The following is a 25593-nucleotide window of genomic DNA, read 5'->3' as shown; positions in this document are numbered from 1 at the left end:
ATTCGTGAGGTCCGCTGGTTCGTTCCGTGGCTTAGTTGGTATAGAGTCTGCCACGGTAAACTAGAAGACGTCGGTTCGAATCCGACCGGATCGAAGGAATTTTTTCTGAGTGTTCGATCTTTGTATTAATAATTATAACAAACTAGTGGAGTAATTTCACAAATAATAATTGAATATCAATTCAATAAAAATTTAAAGTACTTATATTTATTGTACTACAAATGCAACACTGAAAAGGTATCTATTGCAATCTAAACTGCTAACAACTTTTAGGAGGTTTACCTGTTAGTCCGAACTTATATCATACCTATCTTATGGCTGGTTTACACGGGTTAAGAAATAGTACAAGTTTGATCATCGATGCATGATTTCTGAACATTTTAAACTATAATGTTCTAAAAAGTAAGTAAAGTAAAAGGTGCTGGTGAAATTACAGGCGTTAGGCATTACGGGACTTGATAACTTATGTCTCAGGGTGACGGGCACAGTGGCAGTGCCCCTAAGATCTTTGCAATTAAAAGCTCTGAGTGGCACTGGTACAGTTATGGATAGGCATGTCGCTTACCACCAGGTCCACGATTGGTTCGTCCCTTAGTATTATTCGTATAAAAAAAACATACATATACTTCACATCCTTTTATTGGGGAAGGCAGTGACAACAGTCTTCCACTTGTTACGGTCCTGACACACATCCTTCACCTAATCAACACGCATCAGAAATTTCATAAACGCTCGTCGATTAAGGGTTCTCTTGACCTGGTCCTTCTTTAGGACGGCCTCAATTCGGTCATGGTAAGTTCGCCTTACCAATTTGCCCGCTCTCATTCGCCTTATCTTAATTTGTTTCGGAAATCTTTTTTCGTCAAATGGCATGTACATATTAATTTTTACCTACCAGTGGTGCAGGTGTTGTTGTGGTGGTAGCCTTGCCTTTAGCCAGCAGGCCACGCTTGAGCAACCCGCGGGACGGCGCCAATCGTGCTTCACCTTCGTCCTGCGCGCGCGCGTTCGCCGGCCACGCTAAACATGCCAACAATACTATCCTGAAATCAAACGTTATTCTTTGCAGTCGCTTTTTTAATTATTTTTAAATAACGGTAAAAAACATATTTATAATATATAGGTTAAAGGGATTGCAGTAGGTAAGTTAAAAATAAGAAAATTATTAAGAAGTTTTGGAAAATAAATGAAAAAAATAATAATTTGTATTTAATTCGACTTAATTAAATTAATTTAATTCAACACTTCGTACCACATAAAATGATCATACGTCAACGTGCTTATTATTACTTGAAAATCATACAAATAATACGAACTATGTAAAACAAAGTATGTAAATATAAAATTTTATAATGCCTCCTATTTAAACATAAACAATTATGGATTAAATTAGTCCAGAATCTTTAAACCTCTCTATTAAATATTTTCGTTGTATACACCAAGGGTTCAGCTTATGATGCTAATCAAAAAAAATAATTTAAAATCGCTTCGGCTAGATATAAAATCGAGACCTCGTCTGACGACTCATGAACATTTTACTTGACCATTCATTCACAAGGTCGTGTCATTGGAATTACATTCCGATTAAAAATATACTAGAAAAAAATATGACATTTAGTGACTAAGCAACTTAACAAGCAAATTATAAATTAATGAAAAATTGTGTTTATAATTATATGATTAAATATATACTCTATATTAATGAAATACGCGAGTACATGTCATAGAATGAATGCATAAGGTACCTACTTGGTGTAACGGGCTGGTATCTGCAACTCGACGTCAAAGCGCCTATTTTGCGTGTGGTAATTAGGTAATCTTATTTATTGGAAGTGAAACAATTCGGATTTCAATAACAATAATTTATTTTTTCTAACAAACCAATATTTTGGGCAATTGACAGATCTCATTGTCACGGCTAACTGCGATGGTAAAGTCATTGTTGATGACTTATTATTAATTAGGTCGAATATTAATACAAAACAACCCTATTTTTCAGTAGTTACAAAAGTTATTAATGTAAATAATTTATTTTTAATTTACCAAAGAACATTCCAATTTTATTCATTTTTAGTACCTACTACTTACCGAAATATAGGCATGACAAGAACGTAACCCCTTTAAACTAAAGGAATCTAAATGTGCAACAACTCTTCATCAATCAACTAATAATAATCTATCTAGAGTAATAATGTGTCCATAATTGTAATAGGAACATGTGAATCTCCCGTAAGTGTCACACAATTTACAATACCAAAAATTGCCGAAGCGTGTGTCTCCATCTTATTGTGCTTGTGAGAACAAAACCTAATAAATGCCTACTAACATCCAAGCCTGCATCGCTCACGGCGCAAGCGGAAGAAAACTGACTATAGCATCCCAACATTACTTATAATTGCACCCGAATTTCCGACAACTGGGAAAAATATAAACTACGTGCGTACCTACTAGAGGGCTCCAGGGTATTGATTGCACTGCACCAGGGCGCTACAAATTTTGTTTGTTTGTTTTGTTTGTTGTTTTGTTGTTGATAAAAACAGTGTGGACCTCCTTTCTTGCACTAAGAATTATTGAATATAGAGTTTAAATGTAATTAGATCGCTAAAACAAGTTGTCTATAAAATCTTAAATCAATTTGAGGATTGATGAAAACAAAAATGTGTATGACCACCATTTAAACCATTTGGACGTTTAATTTATCTTTAACCAAGCTATGTGACAATAAAACAATAAGCAAAGATAAAAAAGAAAATCCGAATGTTTTCATCGAGGTGTAAAACAATCCACGAAGTTACCATAGTTGTCTAATTAAGAGAGTGACAGCAATATTTTCAATAAATTGTATCAAGAAGAAAAGAGAGGCAGCATACAAGAAGAAGAAATGGGCAATGACTGTAATGAATTCTGAAATGGCGAATACAGGCTTCATGAACTTTAAGTACTTAATATTTTGGATCAATTTCAAATGTGATTGGAGGATGTCTAAGTTTAGATAGAAGTAAACATTGATGCTCTACATAAAGTACAATAGTTTTACAATTGTTATTGTTGTTGCATTGTGGTAATCCTGTGATGATGACTGCGATTACCTAATTAAATTCTTTTAATTATTCTGATGTGCATGAAATTCTTCAAGGTGATTCGTCAAGATCAACAACATTAAAGATAAGATAAGAAGTGAGGTATTTATTGTACATGGTATATTGGTATTGAAAAAATCAATTAAGGGAGTAAGTTAAAACTTGCCTTTTACAAAATGAAACTATGTTTAAATCAAGTTTAAGGTAAAATGTCTTAAATACGATTAAACGCCATATTTTCTAAGAGATCAAAAATTATTATGATCATTGAATTAAAATTTTGTCGTAAATTTACGAAAAACAAAGGTTGAAATCAAGTATAAATTGCACAAATAAAGAAATTTAAATATTTCTGAACATAAAATACAATAGTCGACATTTACTTTTAGTTTTTTTCAGCCGGTGTATATATATATATATAGGAAATTCTATTAAGTTACCGACAACAAATTTATTAAATATGTATTATATGTAATAGTAAAATATGACGTAATTTGTGAAATGGGCATTTCTAGTAAATAGTATTATTATGAGATATATAGGAACTCACTTTGGTTATGTTTAAGCTGAAGCAGAATTCTCCTTCACAGAATTATCCTTTATATTATTTGTATAAAGCTGATGAATATTTTATAAAGTTACCTAAATTAGTATGTAAGGAATAATACATTAATATTGCTTAAACACGCAAATATACAATTTAGGTGACCAACTTTTTTATTGTTATTTTAAAAACAAGTATTATACCTTACTTATCACTAGAGATTATATTGTCCTTTAGGAACATTTGGATTTTAGTGAAGAATTAATACTTTTAATTTTTTTTATTATTACGACGTTTTACCATCGCGATTTACATATATTTATCGCGGATCAGCTCTCCTCAGAGAAATCTAAATTTAGATTTCTGTAACTGTCCTAGTTTGTTATAATAATAAATGATATTATTAATAATATATTAATTTTATTACAATAGTCGAACACAAAAGGTTTCGGAATGGTTATGTCGTGCCATCCGTTTTTATTTTAAATGCATAAATAAATTACTAACTCACTAATTTTAAGACAAATTGTTACAAACTACTATGGATGATGCCTGAAATAAAAAATATTTTATTTATATTTTTATATATTTAACAATTTTACAACTTTTACAAATAAACTGCTATTTCTGGCTATAATCTAAGATCATCAAGTAAGAGCTAGGCTGTCTAAATCTTTAATCAGTGACCTCAAAACCTTTAACATCTATTACGCGAAATATTCGCACACAAAGAGTAGCTAGTTATAAAGTTTCAAAATACCGACTTAGTATGGGTTCGGCGTCGCCTTTTACATGAGTTATATCATGCAGTGTATATTTACTTGTAGTAATGTACTGTTACGTTAATCAAAATTATATAACTGAAAGTGAATTATGAATCATAGAAAAGAAACATTTAAGTTTTAAGTTCAAAGGGCAAAGCAAGCCATACCAAGCTATTGCCATCAAAATGTGGGTCAAATAGGCTTAGCGATAAATGCCAAACTTATGGCATGCGAGGTTGGGTGAATGTCGAGTGCAGATTATCGGGATCCCAATACGTGAGAGTCACCCTCAGTGTACTCGATAACCTACAAAGGTCAACTTGTAGCGTTATAGATTGTAGAATAACTGGTCCCAATGCAGGGTCGGACGTCAATATTGTCAACACCGTTCAATTCCGCATCCGCTTCCGACTAGACGATGTTAAGGTTCCCTTAACGCTTTCTCTGTTTATATAATTCATGACGGGTGCGCATAAATCGTGATGCCTGAAGTGATGACACCAACGCGTGATAGTGAATACATTGTGTTTCTTTATCGGTATATACGATAGAGATGCTCAAAAGACATGCTGACTAATTTGTCAAGCTTTATTGCTATGCTCACTTACATCGAAAGGCGGTGAAACGAAAGCTATCAAATTACCCAAAGCGGTTATTGTTTCGCATCATTGTTAATTTGTATTCTTGTCGTAAATTGACGTGTAAAATGTAGTTTCTGATTGGTCACAAATTTGATAATATTTCCAGTCACGTCTGATGGAAAAAGTGCAGCTTTCTATAAAACTATAGCTCTGTAGTGCCTTCGTGGGTGAGTGATCTGAATGTGTAATTGTAACCTCAAAGTGTGCGTCAAGGCCAGTTGTACAAAAACAAAAAGTGACAAGAACTGTGTTGACCTCGCTATGCAATGCGGTAGCAGGTGCAGCACCGTACACCGTATGTTTGTCGTCACTGTTTGCACCCTCAGAGCGTGAGTCCATAGCAGCTCTACCAACTATGACGAAATCACGCACTTTTAAAGATTCAACTACTTTGTCATATGTACGTAAAATACCGACATTGTTTAAATAAAGTATTTCCTATGATCACTCTAAATTCAAAAATGTTTCTCCATAGTCACGAAAGGTGCCTAGTTTATATATGTGAAAATGATCTGCAATCGGTACAACCCTGATGAATGAGATTTAGTTCTTGAGTCGAATACACATTTTTGTCGCCATTAGATGCATTATAGAATCCTTATCGGTGACGATGTCCAGGTTGGGTTTATACAATACAGTACAGTATAGTGCAAACAAGATCTAAACATAAGTTGAAATAGTGAAGACCCCTGCCTTATAAGCAAATGTCAATCGTCTGGTTATGCAACAATGTTTTATTACCAAATGTCTGCATGCTCGCTGTAATGCCGGAGTTGGGTAAGTGGTAGGTATTTTTGAGCGCATCTTCAGCTAGTCACGCCTCTGACGTGCATGCGCATAGAGAATTCTATCACGATTTTATTCATCCTCACATTCCAACTCAGGATTGATACAGTCGCGCACTATCACAGTCTTCAGTACTCGAAGCCACTTTGCATATTAAAATGATTACAAGAAAATTCATAACTTCAAAGTAACGAAATTAACAAGGATTATGTTAGATTGTTTAAATTGCAACAGAATTTAATACATAATCTGTTTTAATTGAGGCCAGCCAGTGGAAGTGCTTGCATTCATTATCGCTAGTTATTTAGCAAAAGTTGCAAAATCCAGATAAACACCGGCAAAAACCTTGTTTCCATTTTCTTGAAAATACTTTTGGCAGTCTTCCGGCTGTGCAATTATCTCAGACGTTGCTCAAAAAAGGATAAATCGTACGTCTAAAGGTTAACCAAAACAAACGCTGATAAAAATGATTAACCTGCCTATTAATTACGAACCTTTACACTATTATGCTTAGTGCTAAAGAACAAACCTCTCTATTTAACTCTAAATGAAGTAAACAATTTCTCTTCCTAAAAACATTTACCTACGCTCTCTACTACAACTATGTGCTTAGAATCAGAAAGCATTAGAATCTTCAACAGTTGTATTCAAGTTAACTTTATATTAAGTATTATTGCATTGGTACACTAATAAGTAAATCTGCTTTTAATTTAGTAGAGGTAAATCCCATATTATAAATACTTAATTTTATTGGTATTATTCTTTATTTTGTTGATATCGTCAACCATCGTCCATCGTCCATAACCCCGTTTTTGCCCCAAAAATTGTTCCTATTCTATGAGAATTTTGTCAAGTGAAATCGGTTATATGTGTGGAATATAAGGAACCTATTTGCATATAAAAGTTTTTGGCTGAATGTATTCCAACGTAGGTAACTGTTTTCTACTAAACACCAAGAAATACCTTTTTTTTAAAAGCTATGAATTATATTATTTTAATGATATAATATTTTAAGCTCGAGTATGAGTTTTTTATTCGTGCAAATGAAGCGCTAAAATCGTACTCCAGTAGCATTATGCATGACAAATTCACGCGAATACTTTTGTATGAAAACAAGACCGTGACATTTCATCTTAACATAACATGAATTCTGGTTGATCGTAATTATGTTTCCATGAGGAACAAATGTAGCTAATATTACATGACTAACAAGTAATAATGCTTTATTTCCATGGCACACCCTAAATGAAACTCGGGAATGTGGGCGAAAACAATGAAAATCTAGGCTTTTATCTGCGAGAATACTCGTACATCCTACATAATATAATATTGCCTAATCGTAGGTCGCCTTACTTTAGCCTTCCTTTCAACATGGGACCAACTCACTCGAACAACCGGTTTTTTGGTTTCGCCCAATTAATTTGAAAATTAATTGGTTTGTTATAATACCGGGTCAGACTGCCGCAGTCTTTATAATGAGGTTTCGAAGCCAAGAATTATGAAACGATGGAATCAGCAGCATTTTTCTAGTAGTGCATTATCTCGCAGCGATACTGTCACACTCGTTTAAGTACCTGTTTTGTTTTAATAACTGTATGATATATAAAGAATGAAATAAAAGTGGTCAGTTGATAATTCTTCTAACAATACGACGAGCCAATTTCAGTTTTGTATAATGAATAATCTTAGTACAAATTGCAATAGCCCTATTAATATTGTTGATGACCGAAAATTACAGCCGAGATAGAAGAGGCTGCAAGCGCTCTGATGGGTAGTTCATCCGTCGTTTTACTAGTGTAATTAATTTGTTTTGAGAATGAATTCTGCGTTAACTCGAATATCCACCACTCGAATATCGAATATAAACCGCAAAATCAGTGAGCTTATGGGCTCTGGTTCTTAGTTCATACTCAATATTACTAACGCTATTACAACGTATGTATTACGGGTAGGTATTATCTAAAACACATAGAAGAAAAATTAAATTGAGTCATCGTACTTTCTTTATAAAATTTCGCAATTTTTTTTATTTGTAATAAAAACGAGTTTTAACGTTAACGCTGCGACACATAAAATGAACCTAATGGAGTGCAGCGGCGTCAGAAGCCGCATGAAACACGACGTAATCATGAAACACGCTTGACGACGTTGCCGCGAAGCTAATTACAAAATAGACCGCACTGGAGGTGTTAGCGGTCCCCCTACAACTCTCTTACTAGACTCACAAATCCATACCCAACATCTATAGTTTCACGGTGCATTAGAAAGGCGTAAACTTTTTATATTATGGTGCACACATACTTTATGTTAGTGGTGTCTAGTACATGTACCGCAACATTTCGTAAGTGTATTAGGTAATGAATAAATGTGGTTAAAGCTTCGAAACTATATCACTAATGTGATGATGTGTGAATTTTTAGATTAAGGGTGATTGAGTTGGACCGATAAAATTCCACGAAATGCAAATTTTAAAGATCCTTTTAATAAACATCGCAAATGCAATCGCACAGCAATTAAGGTACTTGAATTGATCCCAATGACCCAAGCAAAGTAAAAAGATATTGTTTAAGTGTACATAATTAGAAAAAAATTACTGGCAAGATATCGAAGCCTAACTTTGGTAACGGGTGATAAAGATAGTATGTACATGTACTCACAGGGGTATGATCCTCATGGTTGTCGTGCGGAGCCGTCGGTGTCGCAAGAGGCACGGGTATGTCCTTTCTCCGCGGAGCGGCAGTGTGCAGGTCCAAAGCGCACGGAGGCCACACTTGATCTGTCGTACCCAGCACGAATACTCCGGTATACTCCAACTGGTACCGGCACAATGGTCCGCACTAATGCCGTCACCGCCGCTGCCCCTAGCCTGATTTATATTCGGAGTGGCGCTCGCGCACAGGCGTGTCGAACATTGTCCACATAGCAATATTTGTTGACACTTAAGTAGAGTAAATCCTGCTACGATGCCTCCACTACTTCCATGACCAGGTTATTAAACATTTTGGAAACTACTGCATTGGCAATGTGAAAAAGTATGTTTTACATTTTTCGTAACCCTTAACATATTTCAGAATAGTGACTTTCCTCAGTTAGTAGTAGTGATGTCGGCTACTTTCATCGGGTCAGAGGTGACGAGGGACCTCTGCGAGAGATTAAGTAACGACTAAATAAAAACGACGACGACTTCGACTTGGAGCCTAACACGCAACTTATTATTATAATATTAATATCTCAAAACTCTTACATAACTACGAAATCATAGAAATTTAGAAAAATGCTTGAAGCGAACCTTAGAGGAAAACATTGATTTTCATTGAATGAAGTCGAATTTCATGCTCTTTACCATAAACTTTTTACCATATTCATAATGCTATTAAAATTTAAATGACAGCTGGTAGTTCCTTGATCCATAATTATTAGTACATAACTACCAAAATCTATCCTTGACATGTCGATTTTATCTTAATTTGTTATACAATAATTTAGAGTTATTGATGTTTATTCAAAATTACAAATCCACGTAAAGTGAGGAAGAATGTGAAATTCTGGGTTAAGATGAAATTTGTTAAAAAACAGAAACACGAGCACGCGTCCTAATCACGGCAATAAAAGAAAATGTAAACGCTTTCAATAAGAAGCACAGTCTATAGAATTACTTTCTTTAGTAATGATTAAGGTACTAAATACTTTAAGAATGCCTTAAAATTAGGTATTAACTATTTTTTATGTTCCTTATGGACGTCAAAGATTAAAAACGTTAATGGACGTTTATCCATATCAGGGCTATCCATTTTTAGACGTGTTTCTATTTTCACGCAGTATGGCACACGGAGGGAAAGCTACTTTAAATATAGTAGACAGAAAATTGTACTTAAAAAAGACTTCATTTTGATTTTAAAAACAGTTCGAACTGCATTCAAAGATTTTTAAATAATCGCCTGTCTGTAGCTCAAAGCGGTTACCTTAATCTTGAGCCAAATTAAAACTAATGAGACAAAGATATTAGTTACGATGTTGACACTAATTGACGTAGTATTTACTGTAATTTTGTAATCACATATTTTTACAAACAAGATCACAGTTACCAAATTAACTAAATAGTGCCCAGAAACCGCATTTCGCGAGAGGGCGTGCCTAAAACGGATACTAGTAATGGTCAAATCTGACACGTAAAGTCCTGCGGAAAATAATAATTGTGGAAGATAATATTAAATGCAATGCGAAATGTGATAGAAACTTTAAATTTGGATACATAGTTATCAACAAACAATCTTCTCGTACAAAAACATCAACACAGCCTGCATCTAACTGCTTCCCTGACCGAACGGTTATCATGCTGGATTGCCCCTCTGAGGTGCAGGTTTCGATTCCCGGACCGGGATAAATATTTGTATGGCATATATTTATTTATCTCGTGAGTTTGGGAGTAAGCCTATGCGTGTGTCTATGGCACCCACGATACAGGGTTTCCCTAGTGCGTGGCTATGAGTGTGTGTAAAAAAAACAGAACTTATACAACAACATTTGATATTTTTTTAGATTTTTAAATGCCTTATTTTTTGCATTTTTTTATAGCTCACGCCATTGACACCTCGTCTCACGATGTCTGTGGTGTTGTCTTTCGTAAAATTGTTCATCATCTATAAGAAACAACTTTACTATTTATACATTTCATATTCATATAGCGGCTAGGTAACCGCTTTATCTGAGCCGCTTTGCCTTTTTGACCATTTTATTTTAAAACTTAATTCAAACCTACAAATACAACTCTATACCTTCAAACAAATATTACATAAACACTGCCAGATAATATATATGTAAAAAAGTATAATCTGTAAAATAATATATATAGGTAAGGTTTGATCAAAACGAAATGAAGTTATGTCGCATTTTTTAAACGGAATTAATTCAAAATTTTCGGCACAAGATTGTGCGCTCGAGTTCCTACGGTGTCAAGCGACGCCCCGCTCGAGCATAACAATTGAAATCACCAAGTAATCGAGCAAAGCCGCTTTGCGATCTATTGCCGCTTTGAGCTCACTTCCCCTGGGTGCAAGTATGTGCCAGAAGATTGAATAATAGCGGGGCGCTAGTGGTGCGTTAATCCCGTTTATGTAGATTCATTAAAAATTATAGTTTAGATAACCAGTAGATAGTATAGATACATTAATTGGATTTTTTGAAACCCGTTCCAAACCTCTTACACGAACTGCATCGGGGCTGTTCACAACTCCTAGCCATATTCCAAAACGTCATCACATCATATTAGAGTTTTTAATATTTGATATTTGATTAAGTAATCAAGTAGTGCAAAGAAAAATTCACCAATTTAGCTCTATGGTGTTAAATCTTTGCCTTTTCCTTAACAGAAAGAATTTAAAAAACAACATGACATTGAAAAATGTGGCCGCAGCTTAGACTATGGAAACTTTTTTCCATCCTCTAAGGGCCGCAGGAATACTCTTATTTCAGCGAGGACAGAAAACATTCTTGTAATTTTAAAACGGCGTATCGACTGAATGTAATTTTATAGTGAGTAGAGTGTAAAGTCATCTAAACCCTAACTTTTCTGGAGCATAAGCAGATCTATGTTTGTTGCTGTTGTTTTTGGGATTGAACAATGATGACGTTCGGAATAAGCTTATTACAACAGAGAGTATACAAACACCCTTGCAACTTTAAAACGGTACCCACAGTAAATCTACTTTTTTGCAACTAGAATTGACTACGTCACAACTTATTCTTATTCTTGACTAACCTGTGAAATTTAGAAAACTCGATGATGGTGATACTGATAGTCACGTGTCGCAATTGCCCCGAGTGCTTGTACAGCTGAAATGTAGCCAGCATGCAGTAAGTAGGTGTGCAGCGCTGAGGGTGTCGAAACTGTATACAAACTGTTATATAATATTTAGATATCGTAGTTGTGATGCAGTCGAAATAACTGCGTCCTTGGCCGAACGGTTATCATGCTGGCCTGTCACGCAGAGGTCCCGGGTTCGATTCCCGTGCCGGGAGAAATATTTGTAGGACCTACATTTGTATTCCTCGTGAGTTTTGGTGTAATTTATGGTTGTCTGTGTGTGTCCATGCTACCCGCGATACAGGGTTTCCCTAGTGCGGGGCTATGAGTGTGTGCGTTTATAAATAAAAACAAAATACAAAAACTAAAATTCGTGTGCCTTACGGACTTATCTTACATTTTCCTTGTACCGGTCATAACACCGTACCAAAAAAGGTAACCTTCAAAGAACCCTGTATGCTTTTGAAATACAATAAGTATATTTGAATAACAACCACCCGCTGTGGGTAGTAATGACTCCAACACAAACAAGCAAACAAAATTTTAAGTCCATATATTTAGGTATACACCTAAATGAATGTCGTGATTATTATTTATTTCTCCCTGTCATGCCGTCCTTATTTATTGGGGATATATACAAATATTTATATTCTGTATTGTCACCACCCTACTTTGTTGAGATCACATCGAGATGTAATAACACGCACATACCCGTAGCCTAGGGAAACCCTGTATTGCGGGTATCATGGACACACACATATAAATTACACTCAATCTCACGAGGAATACAAATATAGGCCTTACAAATATTTCTCCCGGCTAGTGTTGCCCAAAAGTAGTCTTGGTCTTGGTCTTGCAGATTTGCAAGAGCGAGACCAAGACCACTTAATTGAAGCAAGACCAAGACCAAGAGTGACCCTGCAAGATTTGTGCAAGAACAAGACCGAGTCTGCGAGAGTCTTGCGGTCTCTCAATTACGTCAAACGAGTGTTATGTCCTTACGAATTGTAGGTATGCCTAAAATTATAACCTACCAATATTGTCGTAAAATTGAAACTGTAATCGAGTACATATAGTAAACAGTGTTTGCAGTCAATATGATGCTTTATCTCTTTTATGCGAAAGAGCGCTAAATATTTGTTAATTTGCCGACAAAGACACCGCGCTCCGCGCCGCGCTTATAAGACGGTACGGCACGTGTCGCGCGCGGCACCTTTGACATCGCTCAAAGCGACCGCATTTTTGTAAAAAGACGCCGAAATTCCAAAGAGTAAAATTAATTCAGAGGCGCTCGGATTGTAGTCACACATCTTGGTTTGGTCATCGCGAAGGATCGATGGGTTATATTATTATAATTTACTGTAGTTGTAATAATCATAAATATTATTATAGTGCTCTTATATTGGACTGTATGAATATTAAGTATACAGTTCATAGCACAAAACAAAACTACGTGTTATATGCGCTATTACTACTACTTATTTTATTTAATAACTTTTGTACATAAACAAATTATTTCATTGATTGAATACCAATTTCTACAGAATTCCATGTAAAAGGTTTACTACCTACTGTTTACTGTACTTGTGTATATTTTCAATCAAAAGAGGCATACATTACACGTAATGATTTATGTACATTTTGGAAAAGTGCCTTGTATTGTTACGTAGGTACAACAACTTGCAAAAAAAAAATCTCTTGTTTTTAATCTTCAAATGAATCATTATTTTTATCAAAGGTGCCGAACTTTTCTTTACCAATTTTTCGGCATGTGCCTATAAATAGGAAATTTTATATGAAATTTTTTGTTTATTTGCAATTAAGCTTCGTTACGAATCGGACCAGTAATTATTTTTGACATGAGCGACGAAGATTCTAGTCAGAGTAGTGAGAGTTGTGTTGCATCTAGGTGCTCTAAAAGCAAATTTGATGAGTATTTCGAAATAATTCTTGAATCTGAAATGGCTCTTGCAAGTTGTACCCAATTTCTAAAAAGAAAAAAGTTGAAATAATAATGAAAATCAGAAACACTTCGGGTTTAAGGAAGCATCTACTGTCTTGTTACGAAAAGGAATCGCAAAAACTTATACCTATAAGAAAACCGACAACAATTAGAGATATTTCAAGTTTTTTTAATACCACTGGAAGAAGTGAACAGGTAAGATAATATTTAACATAACACATCCTTAATATTTTTTATAATTTACATACTTATAGTTAGTGTCAATCGTTTTTTCATGAGAATTAAACAAACCGATTAGATTGGAATTCTTAAAACGATTTCTCCAGGCTATACCTGACAAAGTTTGAGGAAATTAAAACTCAGTAAATATCAAACTTTTAGTAAGAAAATAGCTTTCTCTAGTTTCTAACCAATTTATTATTTTTGCGAAATGCACTTACTAAGGTACAATTTTAAAAAGCGAGATATGTTGTGTGTTAAATTAGAATTTAAATTACTTTTATAGGTACTAATCCAAGTCTTGTTTTTTGTTTGTGTTTTTGGCGGCAATATTTTTTAAATAGAAACTTGTAAAAATAATCTTGTCACCAAAATTCAGGTACGTACTTATTTATTGAGTTAAGTTAGTAGGGCACATAATAAGATTGGTAGAAAAGTTTTGACAAGTTTGGCGGTCACCTTAACATGTTTTTTGCCTATTGAAGTTCTGGGTTTGATTACCGGTCAAGACAATTTTTTGTTTGTTTAATATAGTTAAAAATTCAATGTAATTAGTAGGTTCGTAAGTAGGTAGTGTTTGTAAAATGTTATATTAAGTATTAACACGTTTTGTTATCTTGTTTCAGTGAGTATCGGAAAGCCGTAGTGATTTTATGACAGTTACAGTTGACTGGATTGCCAAGAAATATCTTCCCTTCTCGTTTTTCGATGACGAAGATACACAAAAATATTTTCAAATAATATGCCCAAATTTGGTATTTCCTAAGAGATCGACAGTTCGAAGGATGGTTCAAGAGCGGTTTGAAGTACTGCATACGCGTGTTAAGAGTAGACTACAAAAATACTCATGTAAAATGTCATTCACTATTGATGGATGGACGTCAATTGCTGGTAGGATTTACTATGGGGTCACTATTCATTATATAGATAATGAATGGAAGTTTCGATCTCTAGTCCTGGATTTTATTCCATCGAGTGGTGGACATACAGGGATGGATATTGCAAGGATTTTCCACAAATGTCTATTGGAATATACCTTAGCTGATAAAATTCAGGGTATCACAGTCGAGAACGCAACTGCAAATACCAAATTGATGTATGAACTTGGAAAACTACTGCCACATTTTGATTCGGATAATCAACATTTTCGATGCATTGCTCACATCTTGAACCTGGGCGTACAAGATTTATTGAATAACTTAGCGTTAAATATTGAAACTTACCGTCAAGAACAAGAACAGCAGTGTGAAGACGAAGACGAGCAAGTTGAAGAATATGTGCCAAATATTTCTGACTCAAGTACGGCTATTACAAAATTACGCAGTATTTGTAGTAAAATAAAAAGAAGTGAGATGTTGAAGAGGAAGTTCCAGTCGGCTTGTGAAACAGCTGGTGAGCCAACAAATGTGAGTCTCATACTGAACTGTCCAACAAGATGGAATTCCACACATGATATTATTGGATTATGTTTAAAACTAAAACCTGGCATTAACATATTATGCACTTCTGTGTCTGATTTGAGTAATTTTGTAATATCAGAAATTGATTGGAAAATACTCGAAAAAATATATAAGTTTTTGATAAACTTTAAACTTCTAACAACGAAACTTGGTGGAGAAAAATATGTAACATTACCGCTAGTGATTGTGTCGTTCAATCTTCTGCTTGATAAAATTGAAGCTATGATAAAACAATTAGACGACAAACCTAATCGAACCGAAGTAGATGAGAGGCTCATTTTGGGTTTCCAAGCCGCCCAAAATAAAATGCTTAAGCATTATAGGATGATCAACTGGATTTACTGTACCACCTTCATTTTAGATCCAAGGCACAAATCTCAGACTTTCGAAATGACACTATGGGGACAACAACTAAAATCTGAAAGCCTGCGTAAATTTGAAGAACTTTACAAGGAATATAAAAACCTACATGCAGTGCCTGGATCTCCAGGATTACCAAGACATGACAATGAAGTATGTGAATATGATGAAGACGAAGACGTAATCGATTTTAATAAATTGTATGCATGCCCCTCTACATCATCTGGATCTGGTATTCAACGCTTCAATAACAATGAGTTCGAGGATTATCTATATAAACCGAGGGCCGCAAGTTCGGAAGACATCCTACAGTGGTGAAGGACGCATGAATCGGAGTATCCGATTATATCCAAGATGGCCCGGGATTTTCTTTCAATACCGGCAACTTCAGTGCCTGCTGAGAGATTATTCTCTAAAGCCTCTTTAGTTATTAGAAAACATAGAAATAGGTTAAGTGACGAGTCAGCCAGATGGTTACTTTGTATAAATAGTTGGTCGAACGAAATAATATAATTTTCATTCAAATAAATAATTAATAAAGCAAAAGATTCGTTTTTATGCTGTATTTTTACCCCAGACCTTCATTGTAGATAAACCTGCGGATTACGATACCCGCACCCATATATTTTCATTTTTACGAGTTATAAGTAACAATAGCTAATTGCAAGACTTGCAAGACTTGCGAGACTCTTGCAGCAAGACCGAAACCAAGATCAAGATTGAGTGTGCAATACCAAGACCAAGACCAATACCAGGTTTACCGACGCAAGACCAAGACCAAGACTGGGGTTAGTCTCGTCTTGGTCTTGCTTTGGGCAACACTACTCCCGGCACGGGAATGGAACCCGGGACCTCAGCGTGCCAGGCCAGCGTGGTAACCGTTTGGCCACGGAGGCAGTTCTTTCGACCGCATCACAACTACGGTATCTAAATATTATATAACAGTTTGAATACAGTTTCGGTACCCTCAGTGCTGCACACCTACTTACTGCATGCTGGTTACATTTCAGCTGTACAAGCACTCGGGGCAATTGCGACACGTGACTATGAGTATCACCATCATCGAGTTTTCTAAATGTCACATTAGTCAGGAATAAGAATAAGTTGTGATGTAGTAAATTCTAGTTGCAAAAAAGTAGATTTAGTGTGGTTACCGTTTTAATGTTACAAGGGTGTTTGTCAGTCCGGTAACCGTTCGGCCACGTAGTCAGTTGTGTTGTTGTAGGCAGTAATTGTTATTCCTAGTATTGTTACAATGTATATTTGCACAATTTTCAAAGTTTGCTTCGCACGCCTGTAATAATGTAGTACCCGGCGTTTTCGTGCCAAACGCGGAGACATCCTAAAAGCTTTGGATCTCGTTTCCTTCTAAACTACCATTGATACATACGTATCCATGTGGGGCGTAAATTACGTCCGAAACAGTTGTAAAAATACCCATTGCCTCAATTGCAAATCTTGAAAGAGCTTGTTAAAATAAATGTACCTAGTTGATTAGACATGATCAGGGAATGTTCAAAATGAAAATAGGATTCTTACGCTGCGGCTCGGAGTCATGTCCATTACCCATCTCATCTTCAAATCCTGGTTACATCTAAGAAACCCATAAACCTACAGGGTCTGTGAAACTCGTATTCGTTCCACTGTTTGTCACCGGTCGCATATGCAATTTCGGGTCAAACTACAAAAATACATTAATTTTCCTGCTGCAGGGGCACTTATCCGTAGCAGTTGTTTCTTGGTGAGCAGCTCTTGAAAATAAAGTTCGTTTTCATTTTAAAGATAAGTGTTCATATAATGTTATTTGCAATTGAGTTATGATATAAAATTTTATGAAAAAGTGGTTGACTGTTGTACTGGTATATTCCTCAGAAACATAATGATAAAAAAATCTTTATGGATATTTACATAAGATACTTGTTGTGAGTACACGTACCGATTATTAAAAAAAACAAACGGTTGCAATATGCACAATTTTTTAACCATAAATTTTCAGACATCAAGGCATAGAGTTAAATCGATCGGAAATACTTCCTGTACCTACTTATTTCGTTTTGACCGTCACTTCCGTGGTACCTTGTATAAGACTTTTATATTAAATAAATTCAAACTAGATACAAACGAAGGACCATATTGAGTAATTAATATAACAAGTTTTCTCGTATGTAATGTGATGAGATGTAGTGTCACATACAAATTATTGCCGTCATAATCTGCTATCCGTTTTTACATATAACATCCACACTGACAGATGTGCCTTAACAGTGACGAGAATCACGATAATTTGAAGTCTAACTACTTAATAAATTTATGCCACAGTTTGGTTATTTTGCAAGCCAGAACGCAAAACCAGATTGTTCCTATTGATTGGGTAAGTAATTAAACAATCGCAGAGGAAGTGGAAATATAAGATCTTATAAAATAGGATGTTCCTTGACAGGTTGGAGGTGCCCACCTTATGTGTGCAAATAGTGTATAGTGAGACAGTTCCTAAAAACCGTGCGAAGCAGGGGACCTGCGCACAGTATGGAGTGATTTAATTTAATTTTAGGGTCTTAGGTCTATTTTAGGGTTTCAGGGTTTGAAAATCGGTGCAGGGAACGCATTACGTTTTCGAGCAAATACTGAGTAATTGACCTATTTGGTACCCCGGCTACCAGGTTAAGTAGGTCCGGCAAAAGTTTTAGAATTATTCTTTCTGTTTGGAGACTTTACTACTTTTTGAATCTTATGTGTTGCGTCCGATTTTTGTTATTTAATGTTATCATTTCCTTTATAATATTTATACAAGTGTTAATGCTTCGACTCATTGCATTCTGGAAAATCGTACACAAGTACCTAAGTGAGAATTTTCACAACTTGAACTTGCGTTTATGCCGCAGAATTTATTTTTAAAGCATGTTCATTTTAACCATGAGCACCATTAAATAAAACTGTACCTACAAAGTCCGTCATTTGTAGAACTACATTTGTTGAGAATACATAACTCTATTTATACCTACTCTGCAACCTATCGCAGATATAGTTACATAATCTTATAGAAGAGAATTTAGTTATGTAGGTATATTTTTTGTTTTATCAACCTATTCGTAACCGTAAGTACCTACGTTTCAAAATTCCGCACATTACTGCTAACATATATTTTTTTAAATAGCTATGACCGATTTATTCGTTATAAAATTATTGCCTCACTATTTAGGAGTTTTAACCCTAAACAAACGCGAGCCTCCATGCCTTATACTAGCCTTTCCCAAAGTAGGCTATAAAAAAATGACCCAGAAAAAGAATGGGGGCGCTGCAGGCCCAAAGGGGGGTAGGAGACCCAGAAAAAGAATGGGGACGTTGTGCAGAGGCTTAGGGGCAGATTTGTAATTTCGTCTAGGAAGACTCTATCCAGAACCCTACTCAATACTCAAGTCAGGACTTGAGTATTGCAGTAAGCACTAAAAATCATACACAAGTCCTTGCCATTAGAGTCGTATTTCCAGTGCTTGAAATCATACTCAAGTCTGCTCAAATCCCGACTTGAGCATTGAGTAGAGTTTTGGAATACGACTCTTAGACACCGACTGAACTCTCGACTTTCGACTACAACTTGTGAACATCAACTAATATTAATTAAGAGATTACTCAAACTAACTCGGTTCGATATTTCTCTCCGTGTAGTTCATATATCTGTCCTATTTTATTGAGTAAATAAAATAAAAATCATGTCAATCGGCCGCTCCGTTTCGAAATGTAAGTAGACGTTAACAAACAAATAAAAAGGCAACGGATACAGTTTCATATTTTAATTGTTATTAGTATTCCTAGACAGGTAATTTTAGTAGTAGATAATAGACTGCGAGCAATCATGTTTTAACAAGTTCTTGTTAAATAACCCGATTTATGCACTCCTGTATCAATCGGCTGGTTAGTAGAATACTTGTTCTTACTTTTTGAGTACGATTGAGCGTTGAATGAGATAAACGAGTTTATGCATGTTTGTCTTATACCTGTCGGTGCGTGCTACTTATGCAATTCTATATAAACAACGTAATATTTATTTTATTTTCATATGGGGTTTCGCGCGTAATAGATAAGCAGTACTTAAGTTCAACACTTACTGAAGTAAAAAAAGAGACGGCAATACTGAGCAGAATATATTAAATTCGGATTCATTATAAATCGCCACAAACCCATCGTCGCCTTTGTGCCTTCTACGTCTAAAACATTTTCGAATGAAGCAATGAAGCCTTCAAGACTGCAAAATCATTTGAATAAACTGCATCTAGACAAGAATGTAGCATATTTTCAAGACCTGGAGAAGAAGCATAATACTCAGCCGAGTGTAGCAAAACTCTTTTCGGCGACTGCTAAGCAAGATGACGACGGACTTCGAACTTCGTACATTATCTCATTGTTAATTACTCATTAAAGCAAACCACACCACATCGTAGAAGAGTTAATTTTGCCAGCAATAAAGGAAGTAATAACTACTGTGCTTCATAAACCGGCCGCAGATATTATCCGAAAAATTCCTTTGAGTAATAATTCTGTGCAAAGACGAATTGATGAAATGGCTGAAAACATTGTAGAATCATTGTGCAATCATCTGACGACTAATCAATTCTCCAATTCAGCTCGATGAGTCCACTTTCCAATTAATGAAGCATTGTTGCTGTCTTATGTGAGGCTTATTAAAGATGAGAAAATATGTGAAGAACTATTGTTTGATAGAAATTAAAGACCGATACAAAAGGCGAAACCATATTCAATACATTGGAAAAGTTTTGTGATGAGAAAGAGATTCCCTTGAAAAATATTATTTCAGTTGCTACGGATGGCGCTCCGGCTAACACGGGGTGCCATAAAGGCTTCTTAGCGTACTTAAAAAAGAAAATTCTAGATGTCCTTGCTGTACATTGCGTTATTCATAGCCAACATTTGGTTGCTAGAAATTTTAGTGAACGACTATTTCAATCACTGCAATATGTCATAGAAGCAGGCAATAGAATCCCTAACAGCTCTTTGAATGATAGATTATGTCATCAGCTTTGTTTTAGTAATGACGAAGATTTTAACCGTTTGTTGTTTCATACTGAAGTTCGTTGGCTATCAAGAGGCAATTGTCTGACTCGATTTTACAACCTGTTTGACTCTGTGATAGAGTTCTTGGAAACTAAAGGTACAGAATTGCGCAACAAGCTCATTACATCAAATAATGATGTAGCTTACACGACACCTGTATAAATTGTTCAACGACATGAATCTCCAACTGCAAGGCGATGAACTAAATTTAATTAAAACAAAAAATGTCGTTGCTGCTTTCGCAGCCAAACTGCTTCTACACAAAAAGAATATGGCCAGACGTGAGTTTCACAATTTTCCGAATTTATCAGTATCCTGCAGTAGATAACGACGACTTGTATGCCTACTGCCAACATTTGGAAAACCTCCACATTGACTTCACCGAACGATACCTTTGAACTTGGAAATACCAGACTGAGTGTTGGATCCGTTTTCAAATGTCAACACAGCAATATCACCTCAGCTGGAAGAAGAATTTAGAGAATTGACAACGAACGAGGAAAAAAAGCAAGTTAAAAAATGGCTACAAAAACCGATTCCGCAATTGTACCCTGGATTGTGGTTAAGCGTTCAACGATTCTTGATAGCATTCCCATCGTCATATTTGTGTTCACGTGGTTTTAGTGCTGTGACAACGCTGCTTACTAAAAAGAGAAATCGTTTGCGTGTTACCGAACATGGTGACTTGCGACTGTTTTTGAGTAAATTGGAACCTGATATCCACAAACTTATTAAACAGCATCAGATTCATCCTTCACATTAGTTTTTATATTAGAATCGATTATGTTTGTTTTATTTTGAATAAAAGATACTCTGTCTGAATACTATAAAGTTGCGTTTCAATAATCATTCTCATTGGCAGGTGTAGCCCGTAAGAGTTAACTTGAGACCTGAGCGCCGTTGTGTACTACCTACTGCGCTCAGGTCTCAAGTTAACTCTTGCGGGTTATAGTAAAAGTCTCGTTTAGAATGAATGTTTAATCTTCGCTAATACGGCTCACAATAATAATTTAATTTGAAGTTACAGTGGTTTTTAAGTAGGTGAAAAAATGGGGGCGCTAAAAAATAACTTATTCTCAAAGTGGGCAGTAGACAAAATAAGTTTGGGAACCCCTGCCTTATACGGTACATTATTATATACTAGCGAGTCATTAAAAGAGTAAGAAGACTTAATTGAATTTTTAAAACACTAAAATATGTAGTGCCAGGACCTGTCACTGGTCCGCGAGTCTCGTCGTCTAGGGATATACGTAAGGAAATATACGTGAGTTTGGTTCAATCTGTACTGATTTATTATATTCCTGTATAGGGGTGGAGCTGCTAAAATCGTTTTCTTGAGTTGGAACGTGCGCAACGCAATTTGCTTACAATAATGTATATTTAAAAAAGTCGATTTGCCACTAGCAGTTTGTATCAACTATCAAATTTAGCCACTGTAAGGAAACTCTACATCACTCAAACTGTACTCAGACAACATAGGTCTCTAAAACATGATCTAAAAATTTCGAAGAAGAGAAGGAAAGACATTGTGGTATAAGTACCTAAAGTAAATACAACATTTGCAAACATACCATTCAGCAAACGATCGGCCCATTTGTACAGTTTATAAGGAATTAGATATATACGCTAAAAGTTATAGAGACTACAAGAAAGTTAATCAAAATGGCTACAGTCGAAATCGTATAAGGAAATCAAAGATCTATTAAAACACTTGCTTTAAAAACACTCCTCTCCTAATCTATCGCAACAGGTTAACACACACACACACATACACACACACACACACGCACACGCACACACAGACACACAGTCGAAATTTCAATTCCGCCATTTTCCAAGATGGCCGCCATACATGTAAATTTTCTGCTCTTTGGCGTCATTTTTCTCCCAGAAGAAGACCGGGTGGGTAAAAATGATGTAGGAGAAATATGGTCGCACTGGTGTAGTGAGTATGAGAACGTATCGAAACTTTCAAAATATGCTCCGCATCAGGTAGGACCCCAGCTGCCCTATGGCTTTCAAACAAAAATTGTCGAGGGCTCTGGCAGGTTCTACCGGGATCAAAAATTTCCCAATTTGGCGAATCCAAGATGGCCGCTGTACGAAATTGAGTTTGCTGAATCTCTGCAACTATCGATGATATACGGGTGGTGTCTTAAAAATATGACTTGATGCGATCGTACCAATACCCTAGTCCCTCCCACCTAATGTAACCTAACAAAACCAAATCCTGAAACAAAAACTATAACTAGCAAACAGTCACAAACCTAACATTAAGACATCGCGGGCCGCTTTAGGGGCCCAGCGCAACGCGCAACATACTATATGTGGGTAGCTCGATTACTACTGACTGATGTAGACATTTAGGTAATTGTTCTCCCAAAAGGTATAGAGATTGTTTAAAATGATTTACAGGAATAGTGGCCAGAAGGGGGATCAGGTGGGACAGAGGCTGTTCGCTTGATGAGCACATGGTTCTCGAATAAAAGTTATCAAGGACCTTGGTCAGGTTCTACCACAACCGAAAGTGTTCTGATATGACGAATTCAAGATGGCCGCCATACGAAATTGGCTATTCTGAATCTTCGCAGCTGTCAATGATATACGGCTGGTTTGTTGTGAGATATTTAAGGATACAACTTGACACGATCATACCAACTACCTCTACATATAACTAAACTGGAGCAGTCAATAACCCTGTTCCCTTCCATCCAAACTCAACCAAAGAGGATTCTCTACTGAAATATGAAGTCTAATACCCAACCTGTCACACGAGTCTCAAAGAAAGCCCTCGCGGGCCGCTTTAGCGCAACGCAGCGCGCGATCTAGTTATTTTTATATACATATATAAAGCTACAAATCCTGACTCACTTAGAAAAATTGAACGCATGCTTCCCGATATGGTGGAAAAAAGCTTTTTATACCGTTGTACGCGGATAGGCTCCAAAGCAAAGAATCAAATATGAGAAGACCTGAATGTGGAAAATGTAAACGAGTGATCAACGGCCTGCAAAAACTATAATACATGGGGGGGATTTTTGTGCACTTTTATAAGATACACCTTGGTCAATTTCCGCAGAAAGCAAAAATGTTTGAAATTCAAATAAACAAGATGGCCGCCATACAAATTTCGAAGCCTTCTATCACGGAAACTATTAGAGATAGGTAGGAGGTGCTGGAAGGAATATCATAGAGGGTAATAGTGGTCAACTGCCTGTGTAAAAAAATTCAAGATGGCCAATCCAAAATGGCGTACGAAGAAAAACTTGCCTCGATGCGGCTGAAAATTGGCACGCGGCATGTAGGGGAGATCCCCACATAGAGACTATGGCTGTTTAATAATAATTTGCGGTTAAAATTTACTTTTAGTCATTTTTCAACATGCCTGACTTACAAACTTTTTTAGCGAATGATAAAAATTTGCTCTAAATCCACTGAAAATCGGCATGTGGGGTTCTCCATGGGTGTTTAACAATAATTTGCAGTCAAAATTTACTTTTTGCCATTTGTCAATATGGCCGCCTTTTGTTAAATCTTTTAAAGTCGTACCGCGACCGTAGGCCGAGGTCCGTACGCTACCGTACTAGGTAGTATACGGAGACTAAATTACGAGCACAAGATTTCACGATTGTTCAAAATCTAAGGCATACTCCCCGTTGTAGTGGAAATAATATCTTAGGTATTTACTTATACAACTTACAGCGTTGTTGTATCTCGACCGTCTGTCTGTTAGATTATTTTGGAAGCTATGCCAAAAAGAGAAGTATTTAGGGAATAATTGCCAGACAATCACTCCAAATTTCTGGTCTCAAACTAGAGAATTTCCTACCTACTACCAGAGTAACGATAATTCTGAAGGTAATGCCCAGAATACCCTCACCAGAAAAAACTTTTTTTTTTTTTTCATAAATTGGCTCAAATCTGGACACCTCATCAAGCGGCCATAGTACTAATCACTGTACCACTGAAGAGCATAAGCACACCCATAATCTGCAACCGACCACGCGCCGCAGACGTATCAGAGTGGGGCAATTTGGAGTTGGGTAACGGAGCGCCAGAGCATGTTGGTGGATTTCATGAAAAAGAGGAATCTCTATACGATGAACACCTTTTTCAGGAAATCTCCAACTCGAAAATGGACCTGGATGAATCAAGACGGTAAAGTAAAAAATGAGCATGACTTTATCACATCGACGAAAAAACATATATTCAATGATGTCTCTGTGATCAACACCGTTAAAACAGAAAGTGATCACCGGTTGGTACGAGACACATTGAATATCAATGCCAGGCTTGAAAGATCACGACTAATAAAGTCTACACTCTGTCCAATAACTGCACAACTCCAAAACCCCGAGAGCTTTCAATTCGAACTTCAAAACCGCTTCGAAGCCCTCGAAAACAGCATAGATGTGGACGATCTAAATAACATGGTGGTGGATACTGTCCGTACGGTTGGGTAATAGCTTTTCAAAACCCACCGTACCAGAATGAAGAAACTCTCCGACAAAACACTCCAACACATGGAACAGAGACGTGAAATGAGGTTACAGAACTCAGAGGATGCAAGTCACTACAGGCGGCTAAATAGGCTGATATCGAAGTCTTTGACTAGCGACATATGCCAATTTAATACACTCTGTATTAAAAGCGGAATAAGGCTCCAAGGTGTTCCCGAGAGATTATACAGAAGACCGCGGAGTATAACCAGCCACTTTGCTTAGCGTTTGTGGACTATGAGAAGGCCTTTGATTCGATCGAGACCTGGACGGTGCTGCAGTTTCTCCAAAGGTGCCAAGTAGACTATAGGTATATCGAAGGTGTTAAGGTACTTATAATACAAAAACGCCACTATGTCAGTCCGATTACAGGATCAGAGCTCAAATGCTATCCAACTGCAACG

At 36.2% G+C, this 25593-nt stretch overlaps 3 protein-coding genes across 3 annotated transcripts in view; 2 read left to right on the top strand and 1 right to left on the bottom strand.

Moving 5' to 3' along the window:
* The window catches only part of LOC113238987, a 13241-nt gene extending 4615 nt beyond the window's left edge, over nucleotides 1–8626 (bottom strand). The window contains exons 1-2 of the mRNA XM_026475883.1: nucleotides 8473–8626; nucleotides 896–1043 (exon numbers count right to left, since the gene is read on the bottom strand). Of these exons, the coding sequence (XP_026331668.1) occupies nucleotides 896–1043; nucleotides 8473–8489 (165 nt within the window). The 5' untranslated portion in view covers nucleotides 8490–8626. The remainder of the gene's footprint in view (nucleotides 1–895; nucleotides 1044–8472) is intronic.
* A 6166-nt stretch (nucleotides 8627–14792) lies between these two features.
* Nucleotides 14793–15938, top strand: LOC113225838. Its single transcript, XM_026458290.1, has one exon. It carries the CDS (start codon nucleotides 14793–14795, stop codon nucleotides 15936–15938), a length of 1146 nt encoding a protein of 381 aa, XP_026314075.1.
* A 7999-nt stretch (nucleotides 15939–23937) lies between these two features.
* Nucleotides 23938–25153, top strand: LOC113225830. The gene is made up of 2 exons (XM_026458282.1): nucleotides 23938–23987; nucleotides 24808–25153. The coding sequence occupies exons 1-2, from the start codon at nucleotides 23938–23940 to the stop codon at nucleotides 25151–25153; spliced, it is 396 nt and encodes a 131-aa protein (XP_026314067.1).
* Nucleotides 25154–25593: the final 440 nt, after the last annotated feature.

The sequence above is a fragment of the Hyposmocoma kahamanoa genome, unplaced genomic scaffold (assembly GCF_003589595.1).
Source record: "Hyposmocoma kahamanoa isolate Upper Pololo Valley unplaced genomic scaffold, ASM358959v1 100021, whole genome shotgun sequence".
Taxonomy (NCBI): Eukaryota; Metazoa; Arthropoda; class Insecta; order Lepidoptera; family Cosmopterigidae; genus Hyposmocoma; species Hyposmocoma kahamanoa.
Note: the sequence above shows the minus strand (reverse complement) of the source record. Positions and strands in the feature narration are given on the sequence as shown.

Excerpts from the sequence above, each read along its gene's own strand:
- LOC113225838 (XM_026458290.1), top strand. The coding sequence starts at position 14,793 with ATGGATATTGCAAGGATTTTCCACAAATGTCTATTGGAATATACCTTA.
- LOC113225830 (XM_026458282.1), top strand. The coding sequence starts at position 23,938 with ATGGCGTACGAAGAAAAACTTGCCTCGATGCGGCTGAAAATTGGCACG. Across the intron at positions 23,988-24,807 it reads CGGCTGAAAATTGGCACGCG|GAAATCTCCAACTCGAAAAT; the intron begins GCATGTAGGGGA and ends CACCTTTTTCAG.